We start from the raw sequence: 12,211 nt of genomic DNA on the forward strand, positions 1-12,211 counted from the left end.
AATCAGATGAACAAATGTTGACATTGGCGTCTCAACCCATTCATTCATTCATTCATTCATTCATTCATTCATTCATTCATTCATTCATTCATTCATCAAGTTACCCGTACGTGTTAGAATTGGTCTTCAGCAACCCATGCTTGTCTAAGAGGCGACTAACGGGATCGGGTGGTCAGGCTCGCTGACCTGGTTTATGAATCTCATGGTATCCCAATTGTACAAATCGATGCTCATACGGTTGAGTGTCTGGTCCAGACTCGATTATGTACAGATCGCCGCCATGTAGCTGGAAATATTGCTGAGTTCGGCGTTTAACAACAAACAAATCATTCATCAGATGACCCGATGTTTTTTCACTGATATGTTCTCCCATTCACCCGTGTGTGTACAAACCTACTGAGTTGAATGTATGTTTTCATGCTTTTATATAAATCTTTGCATCCCTAATTAAATCATGCTGAGGTTGCAGATACTGTCTGAAGTTTCATTTCAACGTGTCACCAAGGTAGACAACTCTGTGTGGACTACACGAAGCTTGACGCTACAACCAGTGTACCTTCAACGCCCTGTCTGAACATATTAATGTACCCGTACCGCACCATAGTACACAGCTACCCTGGTGTTTAATGTACGGTCGCAACATAAACTTCACATGAATATGACATAGCTTCTGCAGTTTCATTTACTCTGGAAAACTAATGACCGGTCGCGACCGGTCGACTGTACAAAACAGACAAGGCTATTTCCCCACGCAGGGAGAAGCGACAACGCTGGCATTTCCATTGCCTGGAAGCCCCTTCGTATTAAACTTAGTTCTAAGTGAGTGGTTCGCCTTAATATAATATGATCCAGCACATAGCTGCCTCCTACGGAGGCGGTTCTGTTCGCCAGAATATCCACATTCCGCCCTGACGGAGAGTTGCGCTCCTGAATGACATTACCTGTACTTAACAATGAGACTCCCCACCTCAGGCAATATGCATTGTTCAAGCTTCTACTCGGCATTATAAAGGCATGATTTTATACAAGATATCCATGGCTGGTAAAACATCGTCTGATGGGTACATTTTCATATTTCATACTTGAACTGTTGTGAATGGTGGTAACCAAAAAAGTTACTAAGATAATGTATTAGTAACTGTGCGATTTAGGCCTAACATTTTGCCCCAAAAATTAACATTGTAAAGGAGCGTTCATAATATATGGCTAGGGGTGGGGCGTGGGGTGTGTGTGTGTGTGCGTGATGATGATTTTAATTGTGCAGCATGTACAATGTGAATCCCCACCCCTAAAATTTATGTCCAAAGTAACATGCGTGCCATGTGCAAAATTTACCCCTAATATTTAAGCATAATCTTAAATATTATTAAGCACAAAATTGCTGACCCCTCTAATTCATGTGTACAAAAATTATTAAACCCATCCCCCACCACGAATAAAATGGGTGACAAACACACACACACACACACACACACACACACCGAATAAAATGGGTGACAACACCCCACCCACCCACCCCCCACCCCACCCCAGCCATAAATTATGAAGGGTCCCTAATGCGTTAGTCACAGTGCAATATTAGAGATAACATTTTGTCCACACAAATATGCCCGTACTTGAGACTCTACTGCCCACACATCGTCGCCCTAGTACACTTTGCATCCACTATTAAAGCCACGACATTGTAAATACTTACATAAAGAAAACCAACCGCCTAGGCATACGTGCTAATTTGTTATTGACGGTAATGACATAAAAAGTCTGGCTGAATGTGAACTGGTGCTTTGTCATCAACAACCATGAGTACATCACCGTGTATGGATTATCTAGAACTCCTTGTAACCCTTCCTGTTACAGCATGTTGGTTACAGTATTACTGTCTCGGCGTCCTTGTAACCCTTCCTGTTACAGCGCTTGTAATGTTGCATGTTTACAGTATAACTGTCTCAGCGTCCTTGTAACCCTTCCTGTTACAGCTGTCTCGTCTCAGCGTCCTTGTAACCCTTCCTGTTACAGCATGTTGGTTACAGCAGTTGTACTGTCTCACTGTCTACAGCAGCGTCCTTGTAACCCTTCCTGTTAGCAGCATGTTGGTTAGCAGTGTTACAGTGTTACTTCTCAGCGTCCTTGACGCCACCGAGTGACATGCAACTTTAAGGCAACGCCCACTCTGTATAGAGTCATCAATGTCAGGTCACCCAGCTGATGCCGTCCACGAGAGTTTGCGCTGTTTTATTAAACATATACGGCCAAAGGTTAATATACTAGATTTGGGAGCGCGGCTGACACATTCGTCTTGAACACCTCAAATCTCTCTGCAGACTTGTGTCTCTTTGTCGTGTCAGGATCCTGAGATCCTGGGTTGTAATTCTAAAGTAGCTCTGGTTTGATATATGCATGGGTTTAGCCACAGTGTAGCCACCTTGATCTCTAATCTCCACAACGCCGGACTTTCCATCCAGATGAAGATAACACGCTGTGGCAAATGTAAACAGTTCAATGTGGCGTAAAACACAACTCTCTCTCACACTGAAACTAACACTCTTTTGGTACCTATAAAATACATACTTTCAATATGTTTTCATATTGAAAACATATCTTTCATTTAAGGATATTTCCTAGATGTCGACAGTAATCAACATCGCATAATGCAGTTTCTTATGTATACTTTAACAAGTGTGGAGGATTTTGATGACATTGTGTGCCGCAATGTTGGAGTTTCCTCATTTGTCCAGTAAGGTAATGACAACTAAGTGAGTAAATACTTCGCTCGGAACACTAAAGATACCTTATAGCATTGAACGACGTTCAATCACTCACTACTTCTATTGATTTTTTGTTCATATTAAAACAAGTAAAACTATAGAATCGTCCACTTAAGGGTGTTTGGTCTGTCAACACTGTTTGAGTGGCTTCCATAAGAGGCTCCCCCAGTGTGCTATTACAGAAATACTCTTACACTTCGCCACCTTCTCACACAGATCATTATCCGGGAAGCCTGAGCTGACGTTCCTGTTGTCTCACTTTCACGTTACATTACTTTGATTTCATCACGACCTTTAATCTGCCACGATTAAGTTAACATTTAATAATGATCCTTGAGTGACTAACAACTATCTGTTGAATAAACCCAACGTCGATAGAGGTACACTTGTATGCCACCCCCCAGCTGTCTGCTTGGCCATATCCCCTATCGGTATCCACAGAGGGCTCGCATTGACTCACTGACGGTGTGACGGTGTGACGGCGTGACGGCACGCTGCATTTAATAGTCAACGTCAAGTTTACATCAATATAAGCTTCGTACATACTGACGCTTTAAGAGACTATTGGTACCAGAAAGTTGTGTTACTGAAATCCTACCAAGGTCTCACCGTAGTATAGGAGTAAAATATATATCATGTGGTACTCTTCCTTTCGTAATAGACATTGTCAGCTTTAAACCTTCACTCGTTGCAAATAGAATTCATACGTCAGTTCAGAGACTCGCTTGAGGATGAAGTACATTTTCTGTTTAGTTGTCCTTTTTATTCTGACATAAAATATGATTTATGGCAAGATGTAATCACTGTAAATCTATTCGTCCATCTTCGTCTTAACTGCGCAATAACAACAGCACGTAGCTGCGTAAGTACTTAAATGTATAACGGAGGTAAGACGTAAGAATAAGACCGTATAACCCGTGAGTGTTTACGCATAGCTTCACTGCGTTATATATTAATTATTATTGTTTTACTATGGTGATACCGCTGTCTATCTGTACACAGTCTGGCCATTCTTGCGTCTCCTGAGATGTTATATTTTACCAAGTGATGTATTGTATCGACATGTACACATGTTTATAACATGTGACAAATTAATATAATATTTTTCTCCTTTCTTCTTCATAACTCTACGACGAGCCATGCGTACCGTGTTCAGGTTGCTGCACCTAGTGGGTTGAATGTTTTCGAATTATCGGATGGCTCTGGAGCGTGACGACCCGTGGGATGAGAACTTTTCATGTCTATTGAAAATGCAATTGCAAAATCTTCGAGCCATTCATATCTATTCCAGCCTCTGAATCATGCCATTATGAGCTGTTTCATGCAATGTTTGAATACTAATTGTCAATCAAGCGTAGGTTGTAGAGAAAGTCTGTTTTCGAATGCATGGCTTCCATTAGTATAGCTAAGGCCACCCCTGACTGTTTCGTTCACTGCTTAGTGCATTGGGTGGTTTTATTCTTGTTAAACCAGTTTCTCCGGTTATAAAAGAGGGATGAGTATTATAGCAGTATTACATGCACTGCATACCTGAATGTCAATAGACTGTTAAGAGGATTTCTCATTTGGGTTACTTAACCCCAGATTCAGCAATATTTCAGTTATAAGACAGTTGTCTTTGAATAATCAAGTCTGGACCAAGCAATCCAGTTGTGAAGATCATGACCATAGATATACCCAGTTCCGGTACCATGTCTTACTCGGTACTCACTTGTTGTCTTACTCGGTACTCTCTTGTTGTCTTACTCGGTACTCTCTTGTTGTCTTACTCGGTACTCTCTTGTTGTCTTACTCGGTACTCACTTGTTGTCTTACTCGGTACTCTCTTGTTGTCTTACTCGGTACTCACTTGTTGTCTTACTCGGTACTCTCTTGTTGTCTTACTCGGTACTCACTTGTTGTCTTACTCGGTACTCACTTGTTGTCTTACTCGGTACTCACTTGTTGTCTTACTCGGTACTCACTTGTTGTCTTACTCGGTACTCACTTGTTGTCTTACTCGGTACTCTCTTGTTGTCTTACTCGGTACTCTCTTGTTGTCTTACTCGGTACTCTCTTGTTGTCTTACTCGGTACTTGTTGTCTTACTCGGTACTCTCTTGTTGTCTTACTCGGTACTCTCTTGTTGTCTTACTCGGTACTCTCTTGTTGTCTTACTCGGTACTCACTTGTTGTCTTACTCGGTACTCTCTTGTTGTCTTACTCGGTACTCTCTTGTTGTCTTACTCGGTACTCTCTTGTTGTCTTACTCGGTACTCTCTTGTTGTCTTACTCGGTACTCTCTTGTTGTCTTACTCGGTACTCACTTGTTGTCTTACTCGGTACTCACTTGTTGTCTTACTCGGTACTCTCTTGTTGTCTTACTCGGTACTCACTTGTTGTCTTACTCGGTACTCTCTTGTTTCTTCTTACTCGGGTACTCACTTGTTGTCTTACTCGGTACTCTCTTGTTGTCTTACTCGGTACTCTCTTGTTGTCTTACTCGGTACTCTCTTGTTGTCTTACTCGGTACTCTCTCTTGTTGTCTTACTCGGTACTCTCCTTGTTGTCTTACTCGGTACTTGTCACTTGTTGTCTTACTCGGTACTCACTTGTTGTCTTACTCGGTACTCACTTGTTGTCTTACTCGGTACTCTTGTTGTCTTACTCGGTACTCACTTGTTGTCTTACTCGGTACTCTCTTGTTGTCTTACTCGGTACTCACTTGTTGTCTTACTCGGTACTCACTTGTTGTCTTACTCTGTACTCTCTTGTTGTCTTACTCGGTACTCTCTTGTTGTCTTACTCGGTACTCTCTTGTTGTCTTACTCGGTACTCTCTTGTTGTCTTACTCGGTACTTACTTGTTGTCTTACTCGGTACTCACTTGTTGTCTTACTCGGTACTCACTTGTTGTCTCTGTTTAGGTGATGCCAGTTGGGGCAGATTCCTGGCTTGCAGAATTCCAACAGTGCACTGCAAGAAAAAGGTTTTTAGAGAATGAATTTTCGCGATATGCCGGAGCTGTGTGTCACTTCACTTGAACTCATGCGCCTATATATCATCCTCTACCGTGCCCTTATGCATTCATCTATAGATACAGCGTTTATCTCGCCCAAAATTAGTTCCTAGATATTCTAACAACCCAGGTGGTATATCGACTTAATCGTTTGTGTCGAAGTTGTGTCTAGACATTCTTGATTATCTTCACTCAAGGTTCACTCTGCAGATAATCTTTGGATCTTTGGAACTTTTCCGTTCAAGTATTGTTTGCTGGCTGGATCTATCTCACGACTTTTATAACGTATAACTGGGTATCATGGACCCGCTACGACCGTATTAAAATATACCAGCCAATCACGAATATTCTCCCTTCTACCCACTTACTAACTACCATGTAGCCTGCCAGTTCGGATGCTTGTTGCTGGAAGATCACTCTACCTATGATAAATGTCATGTAATTGTACAGATTGTTACCTGAAAGCAACGTGAAATGATTAAGTGATCTCATTAAGTGCCTTCAACGGCAATATATCATCTCGCTATACCGCGGTGGTACAACTAACTGTTCAACCTCAGTACACGAAGGTGTATCGACTCACTGTACCACCTCAGTACATCAAGGTGTATCAACTCACTGTATCACCTCACTACACGAAGGTGTACCACTTCAGAACATATATATACACGAAGGTGTATCAACTCGGGCGGTGGGGTAGCCTAGTGGTTAAAGCGTTTGCTCGTCACGCCGAAGACCCGGGTTCGAATCCTCACATGGGTACAATGTGTGAAGCCCATTTCTGGTGTCCTCCGCCGTGATATTGCTGGAATATTGCTAAAAGCGGCGTAAAACCAAACTCAGTCAGTCAGTCAGTGTATCAACTCACTGTTCCACCTCAGTACATCAAGGTGTATCAACTCACTCTACCACCTCAGTACATCAAGGTGTATCAACTCACTCTACCACCTCAGTACATCAAGGTGTATCAACTCGCTCTACCACCTCAGTACACGAGGGTGTATCAACTCAACTACCACCTCAGTACACGAGGGTGTATCAACTCACTGTACCACCTCAGTACACGAAGGTGTATGAACTCAATCTACCACCTCAGTACACAAAGGTGTATCATATCACTGTACCACCTCAGTACACGAAGGTGAATCAACTCACTGTACCACCTCAGTACACGAAGGTGTATCAACTCACTCTACCACCTCAGTACACGAAGGTGTATCAACTCACTGTACCACATCATCTCAATGGTACATCAACTCACTGTAATGCCAAGCCGTCATTCCAGTCGGTTGTAAAGTTCCTAACCCGGTACTGCGGTATCACTGCCTGTATCCATTTGAGAATCCACTGCCGATGTTGCACGGCTGACAGTCCAACTTGATAACGTAGAATCACCTGCCATATGAGGCCGAGCAGGAGCTTCACGTTGCCCTCTGTCACCACGGCACTGTCTGGAAACAACACACTACAGTATTAGCCCAAACAATATCTGCTTCCAAACAATCTAGATTTACATGTAAGTGGACTACCGTTGACCGGGTGGTATCAAGCATCGACAATGGTTTGATTAGAGTAGCGTCCCTTTGTAGATTAAGGATTTGAGTTGTAGCGTAAGGAAATTGACTGTGACCCCTCTTTTGTAAGGCTGTGTGGCTAGGTTTCGCCAGAAAGGTAGATATCTAGTGGAAGGCATACATATGCTGTATACGTGATTATGATTGTAATTGTATGCACGTTCGGGAGTGTGCCTGTGTGCGTGTCTGCGTTTGTGTGCGTGTGCGCCTGTGTGTGCATAATTGTGTAAGTAATTAAGCATATATGAGAGAGAGGATCTCAATGGGCACCTGCATTGTTCGTGTTGCTGAAATTCTTAACACAGTTCAACATCAGCCATTGCTTGTGCAGAATGCTCGTTTTTATAAAGTGTGACATTTTACACATTTGAAGTTTTCATCGCAGATTCATCATTAGATTTAAACCACAACACCATTCCTAATACAAGATCTTACGGCCCTTGTGTCTCAGTGGGTGTCAAGGAACCGTTAACCTTTCAATAATATTATTGGTATACACGTGGAGGACAATTCCCAGTTTGACGTATGTGTGACACAGTTATTGCACTATTCCGTATTTGGATCTGGAATGGACATCATATTGTATTAGTGTCCGAATTAGAAGAGCTGAGGTAACTGCCACAGTCAGCTAAACGTCTTTATTCAGCAGGGCTTACCTTGCCGGTATGCTTGTCCACTAGGAATGCTGCTTCTATGGACTCGTTTAGGATATGAGCGAAATATGCTGAGCAAGTTTAATAACGAGCCACTTACATGTGTTCAGTGTTGTGCGTACAAGATGTTTTATATTAATGTTTTGGGCATAGATGTTCATTCGGAAACTATATCATGTGTCAAAGAAACTTGTTTTATTTTAAAAAAAACATGGAAATATGAAACATCACTGCCAAAGTCTGTCTTGATTAACTGCCCAAACAGTGATGAGTGAGTGAGTGAGTTTAGTTTTACGCCGCTGTTAGCAATATTCCAGCAATATCACGGCGGAGGACGCCAGAAATGGGCTTTAACCACTAGGCTACCCCACCGTCCCCCCTCAAAGTAAGTCAGATAGATACACGTGGTTACCCTATACTATCATCGAGATCCATCAAGACGGATGGACCAAAAGTTAGATCTCATCTTATAGCAGATAGCAAAACCCTAAGAGCATTGGTCTTTTCTCTGAAGAGAATATCATTCATACATCAAATGCTATTCTAACATGCTGTATTCACACACAACACATCACTATGCAGTATGCCGAACAGTTCAGTCAACTGGCCTCCAACTGTCTGTCTGTCTGTCTCTACTTCGAGTTGTATCATGCTTCGCCGTGTTTTGTTTCAGATGAATAATTGACTAGCCTTTGCATGTGCCTATGACGAGGGGCACCGACAGGACACGCTCACCTTTCCGCAAGCACTTTGTGTCATCACTAAAATGATTCATAAACACATGACAGCGTTGGGATCGTACAGTCGATTCTGGTTTTAGTGGATGTATTTCATGGATGTGGAAGAATCTTGTCGCTATATGTGACACCAACTTATCAAACCAGTTTGACAGTCACCAGCCACATATGACTATGTTCTTTACTTCGGCAAACTTGGCACGTGATCGTATAATTATATGCACGTGACCCTTCGTCCACACTGTGATGATTTCCTATAACAGCAGGCCACGTGTTGCATAACACGCTAATTTGCATATAACGATTAATGCTAAATCTATAAGCAGCACTTTCAACCGTTAAATCTTCGTTGCTTGACTTGACTTATTCTATTATGCATTCAGATTATATCTTGACAGTTTATTTCCATGGCACTTTCGTCAAGCGTGAGAAAAGTGAAAGTTACCATCTGTTCTAACTGACGTTACCCAATTATATATCATGGTTCTCTAACGTTCTCTGTGTTGACACGTTTCCCGATTATTGTTATAGAATGTTTCAAAGGTGTAAATATAAAGTGAGTGAGTGTGTTTTACGCCGATTATAGTAATATTCCAGCAATATCAGGGCTGGGGACACAAGAAATGGGCTTCACATATTGTACCAATGTGGGGAATCGAACCAGGGTCTTCGGCATGACGAGCGAACGCTTTAACCACTAGGCTACCCCACCGCCCTAAATATCAAGTTCAAGGTTTCTCTCATTATTAGGTTAACGTTTTAACGCCAAAGTATGCAACACCAACCGCTACATCACACCAGGTAGATACTGCAGATGTCAAAGTTACTGTGAGTGTGAATGGAAGTACAGAAACATACCAACAACGCGATCATACCAAACCAAACTCAAGCTTGTGTCAAACAATATCTGTTTGCTAGACGAAAACATACCACATCCTACCTCTGTTGGTACAGCCCATGCAAACATTCTTTCGGATATACTCATAAAATATGTGTACATATTTGCTCTTCCAAAGTTTCATATGACTACATCCAGCGAGAGTCCCGCTCACTGAAGGAGGTAGGTCTCCAGCAGGGAAACCACTGCAACTTAATGCATTCCTGACGGCGTTTAGGTGCAACTGCTTGTTCTCTTCAGGTCTCAACTATAACACTGGTAATTATTCAGTTGCCATTGGTTATTATACGTCGTCTATATAAACAGTGTATTCATGTACATGCACAACCTGCTAGAGCATCCATACATCTACTTGAAGAACGGGACATACCTTGAAATGAATGTTAACTTTGAAGGACATGTTTCTGTTTCGAGTGTGTTTTCTTTCAGCTACTATTTGTAATTACTATGTTTGCTAATCTGCGCAAAATGAATGGCCATAAAACAATATAGTTGTACAGATTCACCGAGTATCCTAACAATGGACTTACACCGGTACTTACTCAACATTCAAAGAAAAAAAAACCTTCTACAAGTTTTGTTTTTAAAACATGAAAAGATTTATAACATTTAAATAAGAATATTTATGATATTTAACACACAACTGCCCATGTGTTCACAGACATCTTACCTTAAAAATTAGGAAATTGTTTTTTGGGCAGTCTGTAAACTTAGGCTCAGTATTATTCGTTACACTGCTATACTCAGTATAACAAAACCTAGTAGAAGGACGGACGTGTCAGCTAACATTTGAGCGACCTATGACCGTCCAGTCAAACGCGAGACGGCCGAACGGATATAACCAATCAGACAACGACTACTTGTTAGGGTTCGGCGGGACTTACAAAACGGTTTTTGATTTTCTCTTCCCTGGTCGCTGACACTGATCTATCAACAAACGAAAATCCGCATAAAACACAGATATTTGACCTGCAGTATATACGCTTATTGGTTTCTAATGACATGGTTACTATTTGCTTATATTTTCGCAAGATGACTTCCTTGAATATTGACAAACACGCTATTTTCAGCGACTGTTTACTCATTGCGTGTATCACTCGGAAGCGATCGTGCGGAAAATAGCATTCGGAATCGTTCGAGTTTTTAGGTAAGGTTCACACGGTATGTGCGAATGCTAACGTTCGCCATTTAGTATGTTCTGATTGGTCAGTCCAAAAGGTTAGCTGACGCGACCTTCTACTAGGTTTTGTTAGACTCAGTATAGCAGTGTAACGAATAATACTGAGCCTAAGTTTATTTTTTTTTGGGCGCCAAATATTTCAACATGGTCGGGTTATGCGCTTGCAAATTCATTTCTGACCAAAGTATTCTGTAAAGCAACTATCGACCTAATGAAATTCAACAGTTGTTTCTATTTCAGCTACATTTAAATTGATATACTTTATTTTTGCCGCTCAGCTTATTTGAAATTTGCAGTTGCATCAGCATTGTTTCTGCAAATTATCTCCTGTAAACATACAAAATAATACCAATATTATTGCTCATTTTGCAATAAATATAGACCGTACGAAATTAAATGTCGATTGTATATTTTTCTTTGCTTTACACAGTTCGAAATCAATATGATATCAAATTAGGTTATAAACTGATCCGACTCCAGAGGCGTGCGGCAGTTGCTTTAATGAGTACACATACTGCAGATAATGTCTACACCGTGCTTGTGTTGTGCTGTGGTAATTGTAACGTAACGTAGGCCCCTCTGTATTTAAACATTCCGTCCGTCCTGTTGACACTGAGCTGTTCAGGCACTACATCATTAACGAGCCTAAGTTCCAAATCACCTCTCCATTGTACACCAACATTATATCAATATAAAAACATACATCTATGAATAATGCATTATGTGACCGATAGTAATCATGTTATCTTATCCAGGCATGCAATCTGTTATTAACGTAACACTTGTCGACGGTCTGTGGTCTGATCTACGCAGGCAATGCGTTATTATCGTTGCTATTATAAAATGTATTTTGGGTGTTTTCAGGCAGGTATGGAATTAGTTTGATCATAATCTATAGACATTAATGGATCGATGCCGTTCAAACAATAGTTTATGTATATACGCTTACGGATGATCGTAGAGTATCAACGTAGATACTTTACATGCTTACATCATTCTTGTGGAGTCTAGTGTAAAGACTAAGCGGGTGAGGCGCTGAAGTATTTCAATGAACACTAAGAAGTTACCCAAGCACACCGGGACGAAATGTAAGCTTTTCACGGAACAATAGGCAGGTATTTGTGAAGGGATATATTATGACTGACCTTCTCACGTTGTGATACCTCCTCGATAATGGATTTTTCTGAGCAAAAAATACTGCTTGAATAGCTAGTTACTTACGATTATTCTCCAGTTAACTCAAAGCGACAAATTTTTTTCTATTCTTTACTCCCTCAAATACCGACGCCATTTTGCTACAGACGTAATTAGTGAGTATGGTTTTACACGGCTTTTAGCAATTTCCCAGCAAGATCACGATTGGGGACATCAGAAATAGGCTTCACACATTGTATCCATGTAGGGAATC

General features: G+C 41.3%; 1 protein-coding gene across 1 annotated transcript in view; it reads right to left on the reverse strand.

The window, feature by feature from the left end:
- The window catches only part of LOC124269622 (filamin-A-like), a 64,123-nt gene that overhangs the window by 27,171 nt on the left and 24,741 nt on the right, over positions 1 to 12,211 (reverse strand). The window contains exons 2-3 of the mRNA XM_046704657.1: positions 7,023 to 7,212; positions 5,653 to 5,718 (exon numbers count right to left, since the gene is read on the reverse strand). Of these exons, the coding sequence (XP_046560613.1) occupies positions 5,653 to 5,718; positions 7,023 to 7,212 (256 nt within the window). The remainder of the gene's footprint in view (positions 1 to 5,652; positions 5,719 to 7,022; positions 7,213 to 12,211) is intronic.

Source organism: Haliotis rubra, unplaced genomic scaffold (assembly GCF_003918875.1).
Source record: "Haliotis rubra isolate DU_JTF1 unplaced genomic scaffold, ASM391887v1 Scf146, whole genome shotgun sequence".
In the NCBI taxonomy this organism is placed as follows: domain Eukaryota; kingdom Metazoa; phylum Mollusca; class Gastropoda; order Lepetellida; family Haliotidae; genus Haliotis; species Haliotis rubra.